This window comes from Vulpes vulpes, chromosome 4 (assembly GCF_048418805.1).
Source record: "Vulpes vulpes isolate BD-2025 chromosome 4, VulVul3, whole genome shotgun sequence".
Taxonomy (NCBI): domain Eukaryota; kingdom Metazoa; phylum Chordata; class Mammalia; order Carnivora; family Canidae; genus Vulpes; species Vulpes vulpes.
Window position 1 is genome coordinate 79,132,016 of NC_132783.1, and position 25,660 is coordinate 79,157,675.

Consider the following 25,660-nt stretch of genomic DNA (forward strand, 5'->3'; position numbering starts at 1 on the left):
GTTACTCATTAAGTTAATTCAGGCTAGTGAATTGTTTACTTCACTGTAAATTATGGGAAATACAAGATTATTGCTAGAATAAATTCACTGTTATATGCCTTAGAAAAAAATTAATAAAAATAGAAAACAAAATTGGGACACTATTGGAATTTCTAACTGATTAGCTTGCAGTTTTTGAGATGGTTAAGAATTACCATCAATGAGATCACCTTAAACAAACACTATTAATGACTTGAAAAAGCCCCCATCCCAGAGCCAATAACAGATAATCAACATTACAGATTTAACTGAAAGTTATGTTAAAACCAATTTTATTTTTTTTAAAGATTTTATTTATTTATTCATGAGAGACACACAGAAAGAAGTAGAGATATAGGCAGAGAGAGAAGCAGGCTCCCTGCGGAGAGCCTGATGTGGGATTCAATCCCAGGACCCCGGGATCACACCCTGAGCCGAAAGCAGATGCTCAACCACTGAGCCATCCAGGCATCCCAAAACCAATTTTATTAAGGTAAGAGAAGAATGCCTTTTAAGCTATAGCTCTAAAGCCATACATCAAGATAAAGACATTACATTTGCTTTTAGTGTTTAATTTTACTACCACACTAATACACATACATCTTTTGAAATTTCTGACTTTATTGGTCATTATGTTATATGTTCTGATTGTTAGTTATTGAACATGAGTGTGTTCCAATAAGGGAAATAATTTCTTAGGTGCATTAAAATGACTCCCAATCTTCCCTGTCCACACACACATATGAATAGCTTTCACCTTTCTATCTTCATGACCCATCTTTGTCCATATAAATTCATATTGTACACAGACATAACAATGCTAACATTTTGAATTCTCTTTCTTAGAATTATATCATGAAGTATTTTTCAATATTTCCAAATGATTATTGGGTCTTTTTAAAGGCTACAAAATAGTCTATCAGATACTCATACCTGCGTTTAAATGATTTGCTCTTACTCCCCATAAATTTGTTCCTCATTGTGTTATTGGTAGTCATAATCAGGTGACAACATTATTTTGTTACTGGTTACTACCATTGCAAATACACTCACAGGTAGAGTCAAAACTCCATTAGTGAATTAGTTAGAAAGCGTGATTAAATTTCCATTAATATGTTTTCATTTTTCTATTTCTAACGTGAGGATGAAGTGAACTGCTATGCAAGTTTGGTAAAGGCAGCCACTTCCATTTCTTTTTATGCAGAAAATACTTAGTCATTCAAAATAGCAAAATAGTGGCATCAAAAGAACCACGACCACATCTAGGCTGTCAGAGTGCCCTCTAAAACAATAGCAGTGCCACCCTTAATGTCAACTCGTCCATCGGGGCACAGTGAAATCTCCAGTTCTCCTCCTCGGCGGGAACACTGAAAGGCTAAAGAAAACATAAAACAAGTCACAAATTGATATTGTTCCTTTTCACCCTTTCTAATTAACAAAACATAGTGAAAGACCTCTTAGTATAAGTTCCAGAATCCTCCCAGCTCAAAGTATAAATTTCTTCATCTATCTATCATACTGCCCAGCCTGCTCTGTTCTCCTGAAGATCCAGGGGCCACAAACACAATTTGATCCACAAACCACACAGCTCCACATCTTTTCTTCCTGAGTCATTTCCTCTATTACTTCCCACAATGTCCCAGACATACCCCACCCAGAGTTTCCTCCCCACTTCCGTCTAGGAATAAGCAAGGACATGTGATAAGATAGAGGCATGGACTAGAAGTCTAAATAAATAAAGAGGGGTGATCTTGGCCCTCCTGAGACAGCCTCATCTTTCCAAAAGGGACAAGGAATTTGTTCACCTGTTGTGCGTATCAAGCAACCACACGTCAGGCAAAAAAAGAGGCACAGCTTCAGCCTTCCTGGAGTTCAGTGTGTAGGGGAGTAACTAGGATCACCAAAGCAAGACGAGCCAACCAGCTATCCCCAAATCAGACTCACAGAGGCCTCACCCTCCCACTAGGTCAGACTTCCATCCTGTAGGGTCAGATTCCTACTTTGATTATTGGGACTATGTAGCCTCCATTGGCTGTAATCTATTTTCTCTGCCCCCAAGCAATATATTAATCACTGGGGTACTTGGTTCAAAAGCAAATTGTTTGATTCAATCTTGTGCCTAGCAATGGCAATAAGGAACTTTGGCAATCATCTGATTTCAACTTGTCACACTCTCAATAACCTCACTGAGCCAAAGTTATACAGTTAATTTTATTCAACATACATTTATTGGACACTTACTGTATATACTGTATTAGAAGTGTATCTGTGTTGGAAAGGACAGGGGTGGAAGATGTTCTGAGTAGAGGATTCAAGATGAAGGAATTGAAAACCTTTCATTTTCACATGGGTGATACATGACATTTTATTACACCTTCAAGTAAATAGTACATATGAGAAGGAATCCTAGCCTAAAGTTAGCAATTTTTTAAAAATTGAAAAAAAACCCTGCCCTACCATGCATGTCTTTCTTCCCCAGTTGCTGGGACCAGTAGCTGCTGAGAACAGCATGCGCAGACCCTTAAAAAGAAGTGAAAAATTATGATACAAAAACAGGAGTGACACTGTTATAAATTTAGAAGCAATCACAAACAACTATGTGGTTTGACTAAACCTTATATGCCTTTGTCATTATGTTGGCCATGGCCACAGTAGAGTGTGAAATTACGAATGGACATAGAAAGGAAGATACAGTATTTCTGAATAAGTTCCTTCAAATGATATATCTGCTATGTTTTACACTTTCTGAAAGCTGAATTAAACTGCAAGTTTTTCTAATTTTTAATTTGAGTCTAGTAGACACTCAATATTACATTAGTTTCAGGTATACAACATAGTGATTAAACTTCTCTGTATGTTACCCTATGCTCACCACAAGTGTAGCTACCATCCATCACTTGGGTTGCTTCCATCTCTCGGCTTTGGTACATAATGCTGCAATAAACACAGGTGCATAGATCTTTTTGAATTAGTAAACTGCAGATTATAATTTTTGTCCTATCAGTTCATTGTCAGCCTGTGAGGGCTTCAACCCAAATCTTTATCTTTCAAAGGAAACATCTCCTTCCTCCTAGGATGAACATGCAAGGAAAACTGGGAACTCTGACAAAAGGTTAAATTTTCCATTAAGCGTACATTTTCTTTTGATGCCAAATGAACTTTCTTTTAGTGAGGTATTTTTTTCACTCAATTGTGGCCTAGTTTTATATCAGTGAATAGATATTAAAATGAAGAAACAGGGCAGCCCGCGTGGCTCAGCAGTGTAGCACTGCCTTCGGTCCCGAGCATGATCCTGGAGACCCGGGATGGAGTCCCACGTCAGGTTCCCTGCATGGGGCCTGCTTCTCCCTCTGCCTGTGTCTCTGCCTCTCTCTCTGTGTCCCTTATGAATAAATAAATTTTTAAAATCTAATAAATAAATAAAATTAAGAAACAAAATATAAAGTAATAACTGACAGAAAAGTCTTTGGGGAGAGAAAAGGATGAGTTTTCTTCAGGAAAACTTACTAAAAGTCATGAAGAGCTCCATCTAGGGTGACCAATCATCCCAGTTCTCCCATGGGTGTCCTGGTGTTAGCACCAAAGGGCCTATATGCTGAGAAATCCCTCAGTCTCCAACAAGCTGAGATGGCTGATCATCACTGTCCCAAGACTGTCCCACTTAAGAAAAGCATTATTACAGGAGAAAACATTGCCCTCTGTACCAATTAAAATCTTCATAAAGCAGCTATATATAAATCTACTTGAAACTTCTTTTTTCACGGGGGAGCATCAAGCGGTACTGTTTGGATGTCATTGGGCATTTTCCTGAGTCTCTAAAAAAAAGTGCTTTGCTGAGCTTTGAATTTCGTATGTTTTCTTTCTCAGAGACTAAGTAAAAGTCCTAAAACCATCCCGGCCTCTGTCTTTTGTCCAGAGTTGGAGCCTCAAAGGTTCTTCCCAGCCTCCTTCTGCCCTGGCCACCATCCTATCCACCAACCTCTTCCATCAAGCATTCCTCCCTTTTTCTGCTTAGCTCACTCTTCTCAGAGGGGATGAAAGGAGGAAACTTCACATTCTTGCCGATCTTTGATGTCATCCCTCTGCTTCTGGCCAGTAGATCTTGAGTACCTATCTTCCCAAACCCATCCCACCCACTTTGGGGCAGTTCTGGGAAAGCCATCCCTGTCCCAATTTCCCACCTACATACCAGGAGCTTATCCTTCAAAAAACAAATCTTATTTAGGTGCCAATGATAATGCAGGTTGGTCATCGGAAAAAAGAAAAGAAGAAAAGAAAAAAGAAAAGAAAAGAAAAGAGAAAAGAAAGAAAAGAAGAAAAGAAAAAAAAGAAAAGAAAAAAGAAAGAAAAGAAAAGAACGGCTTTGTGACTATAGTGGACATAGGCCCCTGAATTTTGCAAATGGCAGATCTGGAAGTGTTGGTTCAAGGAATTGTTTCATCATTATTATTAAAACAGCTAATAGTTATTGGGCACTTATCATGTGCCAGGCACTGGGCTAAGCACTTACCATGCACTGTTTTTACATAACTCTATGAAGTATTACTAACATTCGATAGGGGAGGGAATAGAAACTTTATTATTATTTTTTATTTTTTTAGTTTTTATTTAATTTTTACTTAGTTAACATATAGTGTAATTTTGGTTTCAGGAGTAGAATTCAGTGATTCATCACTTACATGTAACATCCGGTACTCATCACAACAAGGGAAATAGAAACTTTAAGAGGTTAAGTCATTTGCCCAAGGTCAACAGTAAAGCAGCTAGGATGCAAACCCAGGCTGTCCGAATGAAGTTTTAACCCTGCTATACGGGATCCCTGGGTGGCGCAGCGGTTTGGCGCCTGCCTTTGGCCCAGGGCGCGATCCTGGAGACCCGGGATCGAGTCCCACATCAGGCTCCCGGTGCATGGAGCCTGCTTCTCCCTCCGCCTGTGTCTCTGCCTCTCTCTCTCTCTCTCTGTGACTATCATAAATAAATAAAAAATAAAAAAAAATAAAAAAAACCCTGCTATACTGCCTCCTTCATTCTGTGGTTTTCACATGAGACTTCAGTGAAGGAATGGGGAAATAGGGAAACAAAAACAGCTCAAAAACCTGAAAGGTCATGTGAAGGGCACTTATAGAGCTATTTGTTACCCTCCTCTACCACTGAACCCTCCCCAGGATCCAAGTCAAAAAGTACCTGTTACAGGATCTTCAGCCACACCAACCCACGGTGCAAAATATCTGGAGTAAAAGTCAAATGTTTGGGTCTGCCCTCCAGGCTCTCCTTTAAGGGTGAGAATGAGTCCTTTCACCTTCCCTGTGTTTTCCACTTGCAACAGATCTTGTGTGTTCACCTTCAGGTTCTCCAGAAATGACCTTGTTCATAAATGGGATGGATTAAGACAACCCATCTCGCAGACCACTACACAGAGTCTATAAAGCAAAAGAGGGTGTGGCTTGCCCAAACAGCTCAGCAGGAGGGGAGGAAAGAGCAAGGAGAATATCTTTCTTCCTGGGAATAAAGCTCTCTGACTGCATAAATCACATTTTGACTGGATATAGCACAGATAAAGCCAGAGCTATAGAGTTCTCAGCCCTCCCCAAAGTGCTGATGAAGCCAGAAATCTTGTTTACCTCTTATAAGTATCACTGAGTCGGACAAGGAGCTTTCGGGTATCTGGAGAATAGCGAATGTCTTGGACCAGGGTGTCACCTATAGCAGTCTGTGGAGATAGACCAAAAACTCCTCAGGAGTTTATAATATATATGGAGTCCCAGCAACAGTAACTAGAAGATTCTACATGGTAAGGTCTCCAGGCCAGCAGTATGAATGGAAGTGGGGACTACAGCACTCATCTTAATGCTGCTCTGTGTGGCAAGCACTGTTTTCACTTAGATTGTATGCTACAGATCAGTAACACAGCAACATTTTCTAAAGATACCTTGATTCACCCTTTACCTAAGACTGCACATGACCTAGAACATTGTTGACTTGGAGCGCTGAAAGGGATGAGGAAGGAGGGGGTGGAAACCCCTCCAAGTCACCCTCTGGAACCACCCCTGGCTGTGGGTAGAGTAGATGAAAATTACATAGTAGTTATCTGGCTATCATTAGGTCACTTCAGGTTCTCTAACTTTCTTTAGTGACTGAGATGCTCCAGGTCCCAAAGCCAAAACTCCCTCCGCTTTGGGTGGTGCTTCGGCTATCTGCTCCTGTGACCGCTGCTAAATAATGTCCCTCCCTCTGAAAATGGAATCTCTTGCAGCCAGATCCCATCTGTTCTCGGGGCTTTTCAGTTTCTCGAAGGGGTCATTCAGCCTTCCTCTGCATGGATTCTTATGTCAATTTGAAAGTCTAATTTTCAGCTGCGAATCTTATTGCCAATTTCTAGGAACACAAAATAACAATACTCAGGATAGAAAGCCCTTAATCACCACCCCATTACCAATGCTGACCCTGAGGCTTAGAGATACCACGTTAAGTTCTTTCTACCATGAACAAGGTCTATACAGTGAATATTTTCCATTTTCTTGTCAACATGTTTAAGCGTTCATTTATGAATTTGGCTTGTCTGGTAAAACCCAAGACATAGGCACAGTGTAAAATCGGAATCTGTAATGCTTGCTTTTATTTTTTGAAAATGTAGATAATGCAAGACACTAAAGAAATTATAAATGCTATAGTTGAAAATTCACAGAGAAACACCCCAGTGGTACCCACAATAGGTCATTTAGTGAGAATTGGTTTTCTCACTGCATCCCTTGCCCTGGTCCTGACTGGGCCCTTCCTTCTCTACAAACTAAGTCCCAGGTCATCCAGGGCTTTCGGGCCCTCTGGCCCTCTGGAATCCCCATTAAGACAACTGTTGCGGGATCCCTGGGTGGCGCAGCGGTTTGGAGCCTGCCTTTGGCCCAGGGCGCGATCCTGGAGACCCGGGATCGAATCCCACGTCGGGCTCCCGGTGCATGGAGCCTGCTTCTCCCTCTGCCTGTGTCTCTGCCTCTCTCTCTCTCTCTCTGTGACTATCATAAGTAAATAAAAAAAAAAAAAAAAAGACAACTGTAGCACCGATTTCAACCAGTATTAAATGAGATAGTTGCATGTGAAAAGCTTAGTACTATGGACTACGCAGGGGCGACTCTCAAAAATGTTCATTAGCATGATTGTTATTAAATAATAACAAGTTTTTATTGCTTTCATGCTCAGCCCAACACCAGCAGTCTCTCCTCCCCCTTACTTCAGGAGGCTACTGCTGGCAATGAAGAGTTAGGGACAACTGCTCAAACTTCTCACCAAATAGAGTCAACACTAAAATTCACACCTCAAATGCACTTTACATCCAAGCATATAGGGAACATTTATACTGATAGAAGGCCTATCTTTGGGGGTCATATGTTATTGAATTTTTTTTTAAGATTTTATTTATATACTTGAGAGAAAGTGAGAGAGGACAAGCAGAGGGTGGGAGAAAGGGAGAGGGAGAAGCAGACTCCCTGCTGAGCAGGGACTCCAACCCAGGGCTCAATTGCAGGATCATAGGACCCCGGGGCTCAATCCCAGGATCCTGGGATCATAACCTGAGCCAAAGGCAGATGCTTAACCAACTGAGCCACCCAGATGCCCAAATGGTACTGAATCTTTGTGTTCAAACAAGTGACCAAATCACACAAGCTTAGGTTTAATTCTTTTTTACCTACTTTTATCAAGTCCTCCACTTCATGGAAGTCCTAGATGAGGAAAAAAGATGAGACCATTGTAAAACAGGAAAGCTGTCCATTAATACAGTTCATGGCAATAGTAAGAAAGAGCTGACCTGGGGGTGGGCAGGATAAAGAGGCAGATCCAGGATAATACCATCCTCTGCTCTTCTGGCCTTTAGTTCCCCACTCAGAGTGACAAAGGTTAGAGTGTTATTCACATTTTCTGGCCAAAAAAAAAAAAAAAAAAGGAGTCTTACTTTGTAAATTAGAAAACTCTATGAAAGGAAATCAAGAAATAGGAAAATTAATTTTGTTATATATTTGTACATCTGTTTTGATCACTATTGTGTTGCCTTAGATTCCCTGGCAGTGCTGCCTTTTTCTGTGAGGAGAGGTTCAGGTTTGGGTTACTGGGGTCAGAGTAGAGACAGCCCTCACTGGATTCTCACTTAAGAGCTAAGAACATAACTGATTGGACTTGACATCATACTGCAAGGCTTCAAATGCCAGCTCCTTATTATAATGAGTAATTGTGCCCCTGAGCAATTACCTAACCTCCTTAAGCCTCAATTTCCTCATCAATAAAATGGGGTAATAATTAAACCTACCTCAGGGATATAATAGTGTTTTCTAATGCAGATTTTTAAATACCCACCTGCAATACTGTATTGTATAAATAATACTAGTCTAAAATATGCCAAGGGGATGACAAACAGAATATACAAATTATAAACAACAATCTATTAGAAACAAATCAAGCTTACCCTGAATAAACCAAGCTATACAAAAAATTTTTATTTAAAGACTGGACCACAACGCTGATATACTAGCCCTTCATGTTACTGATACAACTTGGACCACTTATCTGATCTCAATGTGGGTAACATTTTTAGTGAAAACAGATTTGTGACCTAAGTCTTTTCTACCCCTTAATATTTCTGTAAAACTTAGCCATACCTAAAAGGCAAGGAAATCTGGCATTGTTCACTAACTTTCCCTGAATATAAAGTTTATACTTTAAAACTGAAAGTTTAATTTTTCTCATTATAGGTCAGCCTGGGTGGCTCAGTGGTTTAGCGCCACCTTCAGCCAAGGGCGTGATCCTGGAGACCCAGGATTGAGTCCCATGTCAGGCTCCCTGCATGGAGCCTGCTTCTCCCTCTGCCTCTGTCTCTGCCTCTCTCTGTCTCTCACGAATTAAATAAATAAATAAATAAATAAATAAATAAATAAATAAATAAATAAATAAATAAATAAAATGTTCTCATTATAATTGGTGGAAGACATCATTATTTGCAAAGCATTTTTCCATACCTTATCTTATCTAACCTTAAGACCACCCTGTGGGAGATCAGTCTGAAGGCTATTATTCCAAATCTCTGCCTCACACCAAACAAAGTGGAGTTTTCAAAAGGCACTCAATCCAACTTCAGTTAAATCTTTTTAAGACTGAGTTCCTAAACAATATTTCAGGGTAGCGGCCTGACTTCATTCTGTCCCCTATCCACAGAAACCAAAATTATCTTGTTAAGACATATAATGGATTACATTGTAGAGGAGCCTCAATGTTATCTCCTGCCAGCCACCCCCAGGGAGCTCCAGCCACTCCAGGTATACAGACTACACCTCAGGGCTTTGCATTTACTACTGCCTCTGCCCAAATGCTCCTCTTCCCTCTCTAATTCTTTGCACAGGTGGCTTCATATTCTTCAACCTCAAGGTCCCGTTATTTAGTGGATACTGCTGTCCAGCATCTCAACCTTCCCCTCTGAAGGCTAGGACCAGGTGAGGCATGGCAATACAGAGGCAACATTTAAGGAAGCACCTGCTCTCAGGTGCAACCTGAAGCCTTGTCTCCTTTACCCAGCCCTGCCCCAGCTGCCAGGGGTGTTCATGACTGATAGCTCTCAGCTGAGTCCCACTCTGCAAATCGCCCTTGGGTGAGCAGAGCTTCTTTACCCAAAGTCATGCTGCTATTCTGGGCATTAGGGACTGGTCGATGAAGGGTATAAAGGCCTGAAGCTTTGTTTCTATTTGGAACTGTACCACCTGAAGGATCTTCGCAGCTTCAGATTTACCTGTGGATTTGGTGTAGGCCTTTTTTTGTTGCTACCACTTTGCAGCTCAACTTCTCCCTCTGTTCTATTCAGCTTTCTTTACTCAATATTGACCCCAAGAATACTGCCCACAGTTCTTCTGGCATGCAATGTGCTTCCTAGGGAAACTTATGCTGTAACACCTTCCAGTATTGTCCCTATCTAAGTAACTCCCCAGAGAACCTCCTTTTCCAACTCTGTTCTCCTTACAGTTACTCTGTCATATCTTCCTGTTTATTTCCTTGTTTAAGTTCTTGTTTGTTGTCTACACCTATTCATGGCTGCTTCCATATCCACTTGGTGTTTCTAGGCATCTCTCCTCTGCCTCATTCCCACCAAGCCCTAATCTTTATTATACTAAATGTAGCTAAGATGAAAACTGGTAGAATTTCGGTGCAGCTTCATTTCTTCACAAGGAAAATGTATATAGTCGGGGCTCATGAATCTTTAAACATCAGAGTGAAGAAGCTCTTGTGAGGGGTATTTGGCTGGCTCAGTCCATAGAGCATGTGACTTTTTGATCTTGGGGTCATGAGTTCAAGTCCTATGTTGAGCATGGTTTACTTCAAGAAAAAGAAGAAGCCCTTGTGAAATGAATCTGAATGTGGGTGGGGACATATTTGGAGCAAAATGTCACATCATGTGAGATGCCTATTGGGTCTTGCAAGCTCCTTTCCTGTGCTGGTCAGACGCCAAAGAGCTCGTGTTCAAAATAAAATGGCATTCTAGGGAACAATGACCATGGCTTTCCTACAGGCCTGGAACATACTCAGAAAGGCCAAAGTTTCGGGGGCTATATTTGTTTCAGTGTAATGAATGGCATGAATAGACTCAGCAATGTCTTTATAGCAGTCACTTTGATTCATTACAAAGAGTGACAATTTTTTAAAATATTTGCTATTTGCTCAGTTATAGGTTCATAAAAGAAAATCACATTACTTATTTTGTAAAACAGCACAGCTGCAGAAGCCAGGGTAGCGTGGCCACAGAGCGGAACCTCACTTGCCGGTGTAAACCACCTTAATCCAAAGCAGGAACCTTCAGGAGGAAAGCCAAAGAGAGACAAGATCATTCCCATACAAGTAGGTCACAAACTTTTCATTTTCTTATTCTTTTCTAAATATTTCACTATAATAATAGCTGAAATACATTGTGAAGGAGGAGTGAAGTCTAGGCCAGCATCCTAGGGCTCCCCAGTGACAGATCTGGAGCAGAAACATTCAAATTATCTAACATCCTAGGGCTCCCCCAGATGAACAAAACCGAATTAGAATCTCCCCACCTTCTCTCCTGTCTGTATGCAAATAGTATATGGGCATCTCTCTTAAATATCATTCCCCCACTGGAAAAGTAGCTTCTGCTACTGTTCAAGAATGGCTTAAAGAAAAAAAAAAGCATATTTACTTTGTGTAAAGTTATCAGTTGGGTTCAGTTTTCGAATAAAAGCAGTTTCAGAGAGGTTCATTTCTCTTGCAATTTTTTGATGTACGTCTTCATCCAATTTCTAAATTAGAAACAAAAGTTTATTGAGATTCTAGAAAAACAAATCAGACTTCCTTGGACAGCAACTGCCATTAGTTAATAACACAGCTTATTAGTATTAAAAGTTACAAGCTTAAAGGGAAATAATTGCCAAGGAAGTCAAGACACTTTTACAAAGATTGTTACTCAGAAATCTATGCTTGTAGCACTCTGTGAGGAGCTATAGATGCACAAAGCTAGAACAGACTCTGGAAAACCTACTGGCTGCCCTTTCATGAGGTTATTATCTAGTCTACCTGAGAGCATGTGCTCTCTTCTAAACAATCTCCACAAGGGGAAACTCCACAATCGCCCTTTCTTGTTGAATAAAAAGATCTTCAGCATCCACTCTGGGTAGGCTGGCCCATTCTGCTCCCACTATATGTGGTTCGATCCCTTTCATGAGTCAAGCCTCAGGTTAGAGGTCACCTCCTCCAGGAAGCCTTCCAGACTGCTTTAAAGGCTTTGTTTTCTCCCAGTGCTTAGACCGTCTGAATTTGCCCAGTGTATCCTTTCACTGTCTGTTCCCCAACATCTGACTTTATGAGAGCATACAATGTGCTATCTTGATTTTTTTCTGGCTTATAGGTTGGATTCATCCCAGAATGGTAGCAGCTCAATAAACATTTGCTGCATAGATAAATAAAAAAAAAAAAAAAAAAAAAGGGATCCCTGGGTGGCGCAGCGGTTTAGCGCCTGCCTTTGGCCCAGGGCGCGATCCTGAAGACCCGGGATCGAATCCCACGTCGGGCTCCCGGTGCATGGAGCCTGCTTCTCCCTCTGCCTGTGTCTCTGCCTCTCTCTCTCTCTCTGTGTGACTATCATAGATAAATAAAAAAAAAAAAAAAAAAAAAAAAAACATTTGCTGGACTCACATCTTCATTTTTACTTTTTTTGTGTGTATAAGCTCTATGTTCAATATGGAGCTTGAACTCGTGACCCCAAGATCAAGAGTAACATGCTCTACCAACTGAGCCAGCCAGGTGCCCCACTTTATCTTCATTTTTAAAACACTCAGTATAGATATTTTTAACTACTTGCACATAAAGAAATCAAATACAGAGTGGTTGTATAATATTCTAAGGTCACAATATGCTGAATAAATGGTAAAGTGGCTAAGAATGTGGGCTTTGTAAATGGTAACAATCAGTGAATCAAGAGGAAAGGTATATGGATGTTCACTGTACCATTCTCAAAACTTTTCTGTAAGTTTTTAATTTTTCAAAATAAATGGTTTAAAAAGTGATGTGAATTTGTATCCTGGGTCAAGTCCTAGTAGCTGTGCAAGAGTGGACAAGTCATTTAATTTCATGGAGCCTCAGTTTCCACACCTATAAAATGAAGACAACAGTACTTAGACAAAAGAGTTACTGTAAAATCAGAAAAATACATATATACACATACACACACATTTCCTCAACTCAAGAAAAAAAGGGTCAGAAATATGAGTTTTCCTTTAGAGAATGAAAATAAATTTTTTAATCAACAAATGCTTGCTACTAGTTAGATTTTGAATTCTAAAGCATTCTCAAGACAAATGCATTTTTGCTTTGGCCAAATTTACTATTCTTAAGACCCCAAAACCCAGAAATAGATGTATAACTTTATACTAATAAATTCATAATTCACTTATCTGACTTATATAGGTTAAGAATCCATTATCTTTTAGTTGATTCAAATTCTTTTGAAACACTTTCCACATCCTCATATAAGGCACAAAATAAGTGGTTATTGTGAGAAATCAGTCATGATTTTTAAACTATCAGCTGATATAAAAATTCTAGTGGATTTACAAAGCTTTTCTTAAAGGAGCACTGTATTCAAAATCTATAGACACTCGGTAGTCCTGGAGAAAGAGAAATGACTTAAATTGGTATCATTATCTGATAACCCAAACATAACACAATGGTTTTGTGTTTTACTTAACATTTTTCTTTCCAAAGATTAAATCCAATAATGATATAAAGTGTTCTTCACAATGCCTAACACACAGTAAGTACTTGGTAAAGGTTAGCTTTTATTTTGAAACCCATGCTTTAACCAGCCACACTACTCTACCTACCCATAACAAAGACAAACTTTTATTATCCCTTTAAAACACTGCAGACAGGAAAACCAATGTCTATCAGATTTGACGGATTCCTGCGGCATTTCTAAGAGAAAGCAGCCATCAGCCAATTACCAAATGCTGTGCTAGGCCAGCAGCACCAGCACCACTACCAAGGGAATTTGTTAGAAATACAGTCTCAGGCCCCACTCCAGACCTTCTGAATCAGACTCTCCTTTTTTTTTAAACTATATTTCTAGGTTATCTGGGTGCACATTAAAGTTTGAGAAGCCCTGGTGGATAAGATACAACCCCATGTTCAAGGGACCTAGCATCTGGCAAGGAATCGAAAAGCAACAGTGAGAAACAGCAGAGGGTATGTAATTGAGACACATAGATTTTTATTTACAATAAATAATCTAGGACTTTAAAGATGAAGCTGTGAGGTGGGCTTAGAAATGGGGCATATTTTGGTGAGTTGGACAGGAAAATATGGGCAAAGAGCTTCATATTGGGGATGCTTCTTGGGCAAATCACTTGACCTCACTTCTGTTCTCTTTCTGTTAAATCTTTGACACTCTAGGATTCTGTGAGCTGAGGTAAGGAAAATTAGGATGGTAGGAATGAAGTGGCATGAATACCTGTCACCCCTGGGCTTGGGGAGTGAGTAGTCCACCCGAGTAGAGGGTAGAGGGTATGCTGGACAGACCAGCCAACAAAGCAACTATGTTAAGAAGCATGTCTCTTGGCTCATTGAATGTTCTGTGTGGAAACAGGCCCATGTGCCTGGGCATACAACACCTGAGAGAAACTAGGAGCCAATTAATTCCCTACAGCAGAGTCTGCAATCACAGGCCTCAGTGGCAATTGAAGGGGTGATAATGAAAAGCCTGTGTTGGTCTTTCTGGATTTGCCACCATGGCCGCAGAAATGTGCAGTGCCTGCCAGTCCTTCCTCCTCCAATCTGACCAAACTCCCTACCTTTGTCCTTCTTTTCCTTGTCTATTGCTTCCCTCCCTCCACCTTTAGGACAAGAGTCTCAAAAAGCACTAAAGTAGCCATGTTGTAGCCAAGCTCACCATCTATTCTGAATAGAATAGATTTCTTTGCAAATGGGTTTTTTGCACATCAACTAGTATACACACTTCACTAACCATAAGCTCTTTAGTCTTCTCTACCTTGGTGTATTGCACCAATTGCGATTTGAATTTCTAAAACTGTAATTTCTGTCCCAGGACACTTAAGATGCACTTGCTTTTTGCCTGAAGGACCAGAAACGCTGTAGAAAGTTTGATAGTAGCAATATGCACCACAAGCAACCGAATTTCTACAGTGGAACCACAGGTCAAGATAATGGTCAATCATTAGGCTAAAGCTTCAACTCTGGAAGCTCTAACAGAAGAAACTGCATTCATGCAAAAAACTGAATTTCCATTGCAATAATCTTTTCATTTTACATTACAGTTATTTTCAAATGCAGCACATAACAGTTACACACCAACTGTTAATTCTCTTGATTTAATATCCATTTCCTTTTGGCAATCTCATAAGTCAAATTTCCAATAGCAAAGACAGAGCTGTGTTTGTTTTTCGGAGTTCCAGTGTGCTGCATTGGGACACAGGTTTCATCACCAGATGGCCCACAAACATTAATGATCAGAAAATCAGAGCAAAGTTTTAAAATACTCCCATCTTGTGGCAGCTTGGAAATATGACAGTCTAAACATGACCATCCTGTTATCAGTCCTTGATCATTTGTCCCTCTGCTGTAGGTAGATCCCAGCAAAGGAAAAGCACTTGGATATAGAAAGTTCTTTCTTTCTTTCTTTCTTTTTCTTTCTTTCTTTCTTTCTTTCTTTCTTTCTTTCTTTCTTTCTTTCTTTCTTTCTTTCTTTCTTTTTTAGATTTTGTTTACTTATTTGAGAGAGAGAGCATGCACACAAGCAGGGAAAGCAGCAGAGGGAGAGGGAAAAGCAGGCTCCCCCATGAGCAGGGGCTCAATCCCCAGGATCCAATGTGGGGTTTGATCCCAGGATCCTGAGATCATGACCTGAGCAGAAAGCAGACGCTGAACAGAGTGAGCTACCCAGGCACCCCAGATATAGAAAGTTCTAAATCATCCAGGAAGAAATGGGAGATTCCTTCTGAAGCACTTGGATTTCCTATTTTGAAATTATGTCCACAACAATGTAGCCCTCAAACTGTAGGCCATCTTGTTTCTGATGACTCTCATGGGTGCCTAGTCTCTCCAGCTCCATCATAGAACCCAAAGCTCACCACCACTTTGCACACCCTGCTTACCAATAACAGTAAGAGATCAGTAGTTGTTAGTCAGCTAGAACTCTTAGAAAGAGATCTTGCCATAATTTAATTAACAGATTTATTTCACTTAAGAGATAGCTATTTAGTGACTCCCATGTGTCATAGAGTAAGTTAGAATAGGTTAAGATTTCATAGAATGTGCAGTCTAGCGAGGAAGACAGGCATTGAATGAATTACAACAAAAGCAATGCATGCTACCAACTGGGAAGTAAAGAGTCCATTGAGACAATATAAAAGGGGAGGACATCTAGTCTGGTAGTATGTTGGGTTAAAAGCATGGGCTGTGGGATCCTGAAGTCAGCCACTTAGGTAATCATTTATCCTGCCTCTGCCTCTGTCTTCTCATCTGTAAAATGAGGATAATAAGACCTGATCTTAGGGGTGCCTGGGTGGCTCAGTTTGTTGAATGTCTGGCTCTTGATCTCAGGGTTGTTGAGTTCAAGCCCTGCATTGGGACCTATGCTGGGTGTGGAGCCTAGACAAAAAACAAAAACAAAAACAAAACCTACTCTTAGAGTGATGTAAGGGTAAAGTGAGAGAATATATAAAAAGCAATTTAGCACAGTATCTGGCTGAACTTGCCTGAAGTTATTGCTCCCAAAGCTGAGGGTTATGTTCTAGTAGCCAATGAAGTAGAAATTCCCACATCAGCATCTCCCCCTCCCTTTTATTGATCTTTTTCATCTAATACCAGGCAAGAGGAAACCTTTCAATGGCCGGGAAAAATCTTCTCTGCATTCTTTAACATGCCTTTTCTGGGTATAAAAATGAAATATTGGGATCCCTGGGTGGCGCAGCAGTTTGGCACCTGCCTTTGGCCCAGGGCGCGATCCTGGAGACCCAGGATCGAATCCCACATCGGGCTCCCAGTGCATGGAGCCTGCTTCTCCCTCCGCCTGTGTCTCTGCCTCTCTCTCTCTCTCTATGACTATCATAAATAAATAAAAAAAATTAAAAAATAAATAAAAATGAAATATGACTTTGGAATTCCCTAGAAACCCCAAGAGACTCTCACCCTGTGTAGGCACACAGAGCCAGTGATCCTCAATGGAAGGGTACCAAGTTTGGAAGTGGCCACTGCATCAAAAGCTTCCCCAAATGAGTTAAAGCAGAAACTGAACACAGTATTACTATATGCTCGTTTTTCTTAAATTATATAACACACCAAGCTACAAAGAGGCTTTAAAAAAAAAAAAGGCTTTTGTTACCCTCTAAATTTAACCAGGAAAACTGGAACAGTAAGTAGTTTAAGAACTAAAACTAGGCATTCCTCTTTAAAAATGCAAAGCCAGTCCTCCTTGATGTCACTGGAAATAATTGGGTTAGTGTTTAAAAGAATAAAAATGCATATATAGGAATATCATGTCTGATCATGGCATAGTGTCTAGCACATAGTACATGACCAGTAAGTGCCAGCTGAATTGGAATAAATGTATACACTAGACACACAACACAGTTGTTTTTATAGATAATTTTAGCAGGCAAACCCAAAAATAAACTGCTGTTTATAAAAGATCCTCTGAGGGGTGCCTGGGTGGTTCAGGAGGTTAAGCATCAACTCTTGGTTTCAGCTCAGGTTGTGATCTCAGGGTCTTGCAATCAAGTCCTGCATCACTTCATGCTCGGTAATGAGTCTCCTGGAAGATTCTCTCTTCACCCTGCCCCTGTCCTGTTCTACTCTTTCAATCAATCAATCAATAAAATCTTTAGAAAAGATCCTCTGAAACAGTGGTTCTCAACTGGGGGCAATTTTTGATGTCATGATAGAAGGGAAAACTGCTGTCATCTAGTGGGCAGAGGCCCAGGATACTGCCAACATTGCGCATGACAGCCTCACACAACATAGAACTACCTGGTCCAGAATATCAATACTGTTGCTGTTGACAAACACCACCCTGAGCACACACCTACATATACACATACACATATGCACAACAACACGAGCAAGAACAACAAAACAAAACAACTTGAGGCTTTGTTAGAATATGAAGAATAAATATGGGCTCCCTGCTCCTGTTGATGTTATTTTCACTAACTAAAGCTGGTTTACAGAGGCACCTGGGTGGCTCAATGGTTGAGCGTCTGCCTTTGGCTCAGATCATGATCCTGGGGTTCTGGGATTAAGTCCCACATCAGGCTCCCCATGGGGAGCCTGCTTCTTCCCCTGCCTGTCTCTGCCTCTCTCTCTCTCTCTCTGTGTCTCATGAGTAAATAAAATATTTTAAAAATAGGGCAGCCCCAGTGGCCCAGTGGTTTAGCGCCACCTTCAGCCCAGGGCATGATCCTGGAGACCCAGGAACAAGTCCCACATCGGGCTCCCTGCATGGAGCCTGCTTCTCCCTCTGCCTGTGTCTCTGCCTCTCTCTCTGTGTCTCTCATGAATAAATAAATAAAATCTAAAAAATAAAATCTAAAAAATAAAATAAAATAAAATAAATAAAATAAAATAAAAATAAAGCTGGTTTAAAGAAAAATAAACAACCCTCAGCATTACCCCAGCCCTCTGACTTCTTCAGGTAGCTAGTCATGAGTTCTTGTAGTTTTTAACAGCTGTTAAAATACTGTATCTATTTCATTCTTTAAAATGTTGTTCTTGTGTGTGTGTAGTGGCTCAGTTTATTGAGCATCCAACTCTTGGTATCAACCCAAGTCGTGATCTCACAGTGGTGGGATCAAGCCCCATATTGGGCTGTGAACTCACTGCAGTGTCTGCTTTAGATTCTCTCTCCCTTTCCCTCCCTGTTGTTCTCTCTCAAATAAATAAAATCTTAAATATATATATTCTAGGGTACCTGGGTGGCTCAGTTGCTTAAGCATCCAACTCTTGATTTCAGCTAAGATCATTACCTCAGGATTGTGAGATCAAGCCCTGCATTGGACTCTATGCCCAGCACCTACCAGGCTAAACACCTATCAAACTGTGAGCAATATGATAAGGTTTAGCACTTATTTGTCTACAGATTCTCTCTCTCCTTCTCCCTCTGCCCCTCTTCCCCTGAAAATCTTTTTAAAAAATATTGTTTCTATACATTTTTCATGTCTCTACATGATCTTTATGGTCAAATTAATCACCAGGCATTTGAGGATACCATCTTTTTTTTTAAGATTTTATATAAATAATCATGAGAGACACAGAGAGAGAGAGGCAGAGACATAGGCAGAGGGAGAAGCAGGCTCCATGCAAGGAGCTCGATGTGGGACTGGATCCGGGGACTCGGGATCATGCCCTGAGCCAAAGCCAGGTGGCTTAACTGCTAAGCCACCCAGACGTCCCAACACCATCAATTTTTTTTTTTTTTTTTTTTGTGATAGTCACACACAGAGACAGAGAGAGAGAGAGAGAGAGAGAGAGGCAGAGACATAGGCAGAGGGAGAAGCAGGCTCCATGCACCGGGAGCCTGATGTGGGATTCGATCCCGGGTCTCCAGGATCGCGCCCTGGGCCAAAGGCAGGCGCTAAGCCGCTGCGCCACCCAGGGATCCCCCAACACCATCAATTTTTTAAGGGTTTTTCCCTTCCTTTTTTTTTTTTTTTTTTTTTTTTTTTTAAGATTTTATTTGTTTATTCATGAGAGAGAGAGGCAGAGACACAGGCAGAGGGAGAAGCAGGTTCCATGCAGGGAGCCTGATGTGGGACTCGATTCCGGGTCTCCAGGATCACACCCTGAGCTGAAGGCGGCGCTAAACCGCTGAGCCATCCGGGGCTGCCCTTCCTTTCCCTTCCTTTCCCTTCTTTACCCTTCCCTTCCCTTTTCCCTTCCCTTCCCTTCCCTTCCCTTCCCTTCCCTTCCCTTCCCTTCCCTACCCCCCTCCCCTCCCTTCCCCTTTATTCTTTTTTCTTTTCTTTTCTTTTCAAGAGCGAGGAGGGGACGAGGGCAGAGAGAATCTTAAGCAGGCTCCATGTAGTATGGAGCTTGACACCAGGCTCTATTTCAGAATTCTGAGATCATGACCTGAGCCAAAATCAAGAGTCTGACACTTCACTGACTGAGCCACCCAGGTGCCCCAGTTTTTTGAGGTTTTAAATATTTTTTTCAAATATCTCTTCCATGTTCCATTTAGCCATTAATCTGTTTTTATTTTCTGCTTGGTGTTATATGTTACTCATGTGAAAATTTAAAAAATGGATTTGCCTAGAAAACAAAACAAACTAGAATATTCTAGATCTTGGAATGTTGCTACCTAGAATTTTTTTACTTTTCTTTCCTTCCAAAAGTCTTTCATCAGAAAAAAAAAAAAAAGAACTTTTTTTTTTCAAGTATTCAAACAGCTCAAAGTGCAATTGCCTTGTCTTTAAGTCTGTCCACGAAGATTTTTTTGTGATTAGTCTCATTTCAGTCAAATTTTTAAATAATTTTAAACAAAACAAAAAGGAATATTCCTTTGAAGCCCTTCACTTAAAATCTGAAGTATTTTCTCCTCTGTAAAATCCAACATTGTTCTGTTTTCTGAGTCCATATTGTACCCGGTACCATTAGATCTTTTAGCCTCAGTGGTAACTACTAAGTAATGATCAGGTTTCGATGTCTGTTTCTCTCCCTAGACTTTGAGCACCTAAAGGCAGGCAAATTTACTAATCTTTGTACTTCCTATCCCTACCCCCAAAGCCTGGGTTGTGGTAGATGTCAATAAATATTTGTAGAATATGGCAATGACAAGCTACACACCTACTAAACTGTGGGAACATGATAAGGTTAGCGCTTTTTTTGTCTCTGATATTTTCCTAAGTTTACTTGCATTCTCTCTAGGTGTTTCAGGTGTCCACTGTGTCCAACCATGGGTAAAGGAATCCAATGGCATAAACCACAATTTGTACCTACTCGAGAATTTTTATTGATTATGAATTGGGAAAAATGCCAAATTAGCCTCCAGGAGAACAGGATTCTCACATCCACAGAATAGGAAAATAGTAAACTGTTCTTTAGATTATCTATTCAGTTTTCCCTGATAGGCCACCAAATTAGCCTGGCGCCACAGGTCCAAAGCCTGGAAATGAATTGGGAGACTCTTCAGAGAGCATCCTTGAATTATGGACTTCCTTATTTTCTTTTTCTTTTCTTTTTCTTTTTCTTTCTTCCATTCTTAGAAGCATATTGCATTGAACTATGCTAAGTTCCTTGCTTAATTTTGATATATTTTCCCCAAAATATAAATAATATAAAATATATTTGAAGAGAGAGAGAAAGGCTCTGGTGTGCAGTGAATGTACTGGAAGTAAAAGGAATAAGCTAAAGAATAATGCTCATTCTTGTCATCTGATGAAAACTGAGTATGTAAATCACTTGCAACTATTTTTAGAACTCTTCAAGAATATTACATGGAGACATGCAACAAATATACTAAGACTCTTGACAAGTAATTTCAGTCATTTCCACAATTCCTTGACATGAAGTTGTTTGCCTAAAGTTCATGATTTAGATTGTTTCTAAAGAAAGTTTAGAATTTAGAATCTGGTTGTTAATCATTCTCTCACTAATCCTCCCGAACTCTTGTGTTACTTGATAAAGCCTGTTAACTTTATTACTTTCTGCATTTTATGGTTGGAAAATGCCAGCTGCAAGGTTGCATAATGCATGTATTCTTAAGGTGAGATGAGGATTCTTCACCATTTTGTTGCTCTGCTTGAGGAAAAAAAACATAAGTGTACCAAGGACTCAACCAACAATGTTCACCCATCTTAGTAAAACCTCAGCCATTCATCATCTTGAGAACACACTAGAATTATTTGGGGAGCTTCAAAAAACAGTCCTACCTGGATCCCACCTCCAGAGATTCTGGCATAAGAATTTTGTTTTATTTTGTTTTAAGATTTTATTTATTTGGGCAGCCCGGGTGGCTTAGCAGTTTAGTGCCGCCTTTGGCCCAGGATGTGATCCTGGAGGCCCGGGATGAAGTCCCACATCAGGCTCCCTTCATGGAGTCTGCTTCTCCCTCTGCCTGTGTCTCTGCCTCTCTCTCTCTCTTTCTTTCTGTGTGTGTGTCTCATGAATAAATAAATCTTTAAAAAAAAGATTTTATTTACTTATTTGACGGAGAGAGAGCAAGAGAGCACAAGGAGGGGGAGTAGCAGAGGGAAGAGAGAGAAGCGGCTCCCCACTGAGGAGGGAGCCCCATGTGGGGCTTGATCCCAGAACCCTGAGCCAAAGCATCAAAACCAGATGCTTAAATGAATGAACCACCCAGGTTCCCCTGACATAGGAATTTTAAAGTCCTTGGGTGGAGCACATAGGTGGCTCAGTAGGTTAAGAGTCTGACTCTTGATTTCAGCTCAGGTCACAGTCTCAGAGGTGTGAGATGGAGCCCCGCATCAGGCTCTGTGCTCAACAGGGAGTCTGCCTGAGATTTTCTCCTTCTCCTTCTGCTCCTCATTCCATTATCTAAAATAAATAAATAAAATCTTTAAAAAAAAATAAAGCTCCTTAGGTGATTTTATGTGCAGCTTGAAATTCACTGCACTTGGAAGTCCCCAACACACTTTGCTCAAATAAGTTAAACATTTAACTCATCAATTGCAGGCAGTTTAGCGCCTGCCTTCAGCCCAGGGCGTGATCCTGGAGACCCGGGATCGAGTCCCACCTGGGGCTCCCTACATGGAACCTGCTTCTCCCTCTGCCTGTGTCTCTGCCTCTGTGTGTCTCTCATGAATAAATAAATAAAATCTTTAAAATAAAATAAAATAAAATCATCAACTGCTTACTGTGTTTCTGGAGTAATTCTCAGATAATCTACTCTTGAACTAAATGCTCTGAGTGCAAGGGCTCCTTGGCTTCTTTCCTAATAGCCAGGTACCAACAGAAAGCACCTAAGATCAATAAATATTTAACTATTTTGTTAATACTTATCCTAATCAAAACCTTTTTTTCTTTTTTTTTTTTTTAAGTAGGCTCTATGCCCAGCATGAGGCTTGAACTCATGACCCTGAGATCAAAACCTGAGCTGAGATCAAGAGTCTAAGCCACCAAGGTGTCCCTCAAAAGCCATTTTTAAAATAAGACTTTCAGGAAACAGAATTCTCCCTATATTAGAGCTTAATGCCTTCTTTCTACTCCATTACTTAATTCCTTGCAAAATGTTTTTTGCTTGGTCCTGAAAAGAATTTCTAATTATCTGAAATAGGTAAGGTTAAAGATATCCAGCTAAAATATTTTATGTTACTCATCTTCACATTTGGTGCTCACTAAACAAAAACCTGATGGCTAAACAAGAACTCTCTGTATTTTTTTTTAATTGGCTCTAGTACTTCCTTATATAAATCATTAATTTTCCAGACTTATAGCAGCTGGGGGCAAGCATTCTCATCATATAATTTGGTCAAAATCAACTTGCAGACATTAACATTGCTGGTATCATTTGACAAAGACCGCAAACCAAAGACAAACAGATAGGTCTGTTTGGTTGGTTTTGTTTTGTTTTTATAAGAAATATTTTGTTCTACAGGAATCTAGAATTTCAAGTACTGCACTTCAAAACCAAGTACTTACATTTTCTAGGAGGCAAACAGCAGCAGGATTCCCACGAAATGCTTTTGCTGTAAATGCATCTACTATGAAAATAGGGAGCTTCATTTTTCTTGCTCTCAAAATTGCAGGTAGCTTTACTTCTGTTGAAAAAAATCAGGAAGTTAATGTTTTACTTGGTGTACAGAAGCAACTAACAACCCAGGTCAACCAATAATTCTAATATACCTACATTTAAAGAGAGGTGATCCCCTAATATTTAAGTCTTTAAATTGAATTTGTTTTAAAATACTGAATAGAATATTTTATTTTCAAATTTTGTATGATTCTTATACTCTATGTATACTTAAGAACATAATCATATTCCTTCTTAGAGTAGCCAAACTAGCTTCAATTTTGTTTTTAATGAAGTACTTGAAATATCCAAGGGGATACATTGCAGGATTTCTTTTCCTTTGGTGTCTGAGGTTCTTGGTCATGCTGCTTCAAAGAATGAAGAGGTAGACCAGATGAAGAGTGGTAAGCAGCAAAGCAATGTCTATTGAGCAATAGCACAAAGCTCCCAAAAAAGGAAAGGACCCAAAAGTTTGCCACCTGAGTTTCTAAGTCTAGGGTTTTTTTATGGGCTTGCTGCTGGGTTGTTTTAATCTGATTAACCCTCCAGGGGCTTGTCACCCAATCAGGTTTTTGTCATCTACCTATCATGTGGGAAAGAGTGGAGGGCTCCTTCCAGGGTGGTGTAAAATCCTTTTATGGGTGGTTCCCGGGGTGCCTGGGTGGCTCAATTGGTTAAGTGTCTGCCTTCAGCTCAGGTCATGATATCAGGGTACTGCAATAGAACGCTACATGACGGGGCAGAGGAGTGGGGTTGTCTCTGCTCAGTGGGGAGCCTGCTTCTCCCTCTCCCTGCCACTCTGCCTACTTACACTCTAATGAATAAATAAAATCTTAAAAAAAAAAAAAAAAAACGGTGGTTTCTTCTTAGGGTGGGGACCCCTTGTCCCTGCCTGCCTTTCTTCTGACTATCCTTCATTAGACATATAGACTCCTATAGTCTCCCAATGAGTATCACTATCCTTTTAAATAATGCATTTTTTCCAATTATAATAAATATCCCCATTATAAAAAACTTGGAAAATTAAAAAGTAACCAAAAATCAACAATAGCTTTTTTTAAGGCTTACAATAGTAAAGGAGTCTCATGCTTTAACTAATTTTGTGTTATTTTATAAACCTATATACATAGACACTTTTTTGAGCTTATGATATACATTTGTTAAATAAAGTTTTTCATTATAAGGGAAATCTGTACTTCCCCTCCCTAGAAATAAATTATGTTAACATTCAGGGTGTTTCTTTTGCTTTTCTAGAAAGCATGGGCCTTCTCAGAGCAATGGAGGGATTCGTCACTCCCAAAGTTATAGAACTTTAAAAAAATTCAACAAATTAGGGATGCTTTGTTTAAATTTAAAAGAAGAATAAGAAAGAAAAAAAAAAACATCCTAACATACATTTCCTGTTCTCAAGAGGATTAAGATAAACAACCTGCCAGCCCCAGCCCTATGGACAGCTCTCAGGCCTAGTTTTCTTTCTTTTCTTTTCTTTTTTTTTTTTTTTAATACTTATTTATTTAAAGTGCAGAGGGCACTGGAAGGAGAGAGAAACTGAAGCAGACTCCACACTGAATGCAGAGTCTGCTCTGCCTGGGGCTTGATCCCACAAACCCCAGATCAAGACCTGAGCCAAAACTGCGCCACCCTGGTGCCCCTTTTTTTTTCCTTTTTTTTTTTTTTTTAAATTATGCAAGTGTTTTGCTTAACTTTCTTGCCAAATGCCAGCTTTTTTTTTTTTTAATTGAGGTATACTGTACGGAACATGATAATAGTTTCAACTCAACATAATGACTGGATATTTGTGTATATTATAAAAAGATCATACTAAGTCTAATTAAAACCTGTAACCATGCAGTTACAAAAAAGTTTTTTTCTCATAATGAGAATTGTTAAGATCTACTCTCAGCAATTTTCAAATGTGCACTAACTATAGTTACTAACTAACTATACTGTGCTGTACATTATATTCCCATGACATTTATTTTGTAACTGGAAGGTTATACCTTTGACCCAGTTCAGTATCTTCAATAAGTCTGTACCTTTTTTTTTTTTTTAAGGTTTTATCTATTCATGAGAGACACACAGAGAGAGACAGAGACATAGGCAGAGGGAGAAGCAGGCTCCCTGTGGGGAGCCCGATGTGGGCTGGACCCCAGCCCAATCCCAGGACCCCGGGACCACAACCTGAGCCAAAGGCACATGCTCAACTGCTGCACCACCCAGGCATCCCGGTAAGCCTGTACCTTTCGACCTACAAGCAATAACATTATTAATATTTTAGATATATTTTTTTAAAAGATTTTATTTATTTACTCATGAGAGACACAGAGAGAGGGGCACAGACACAGGCAGAGGGAGAAGCAGGCTCCATACAGGGAGCCTGATGCGGGACTCAATCCC

The 25,660-nt window shown here is 40.1% G+C and overlaps 1 protein-coding gene and 1 long non-coding RNA gene across 6 annotated transcripts in view; one reads left to right on the forward strand and one right to left on the reverse strand.

Moving 5' to 3' along the window:
* Positions 1-309: 309 nt before the first annotated feature.
* The window catches only part of PBLD (phenazine biosynthesis like protein domain containing), a 43,801-nt gene continuing 18,450 nt past the window's right edge, over positions 310-25,660 (reverse strand). For 3 of the 5 annotated variants that reach the window (XM_026003523.2, XM_072756181.1, XM_072756183.1), the window contains exons 2-10: positions 23,173-23,291; positions 11,207-11,306; positions 10,742-10,840; positions 7,820-7,929; positions 7,704-7,733; positions 5,640-5,728; positions 5,203-5,381; positions 2,476-2,538; positions 310-1,393 (exon numbers count right to left, since the gene is read on the reverse strand). In XM_026003523.2, coding sequence (XP_025859308.1) covers positions 1,281-1,393; positions 2,476-2,538; positions 5,203-5,381; positions 5,640-5,728; positions 7,704-7,733; positions 7,820-7,929; positions 10,742-10,840; positions 11,207-11,306; positions 23,173-23,256 — 867 coding nt within the window. In that variant the 5' untranslated portion in view covers positions 23,257-23,291 and the 3' untranslated portion in view covers positions 310-1,280. The remainder of the gene's footprint in view (positions 1,394-2,475; positions 2,539-5,202; positions 5,382-5,639; positions 5,729-7,703; positions 7,734-7,819; positions 7,930-10,741; positions 10,841-11,206; positions 11,307-23,172; positions 23,292-25,660) is intronic. The other 2 variants (XM_026003533.2, XM_072756182.1) reach the window with 1 other exon arrangement.
* On the forward strand, positions 10,758-25,491 carry LOC140598619 (uncharacterized). Its single transcript, XR_012001103.1, has 3 exons — positions 10,758-10,884; positions 13,631-13,746; positions 25,318-25,491. It is a non-coding gene; the product is annotated as an uncharacterized lncRNA (long non-coding RNA).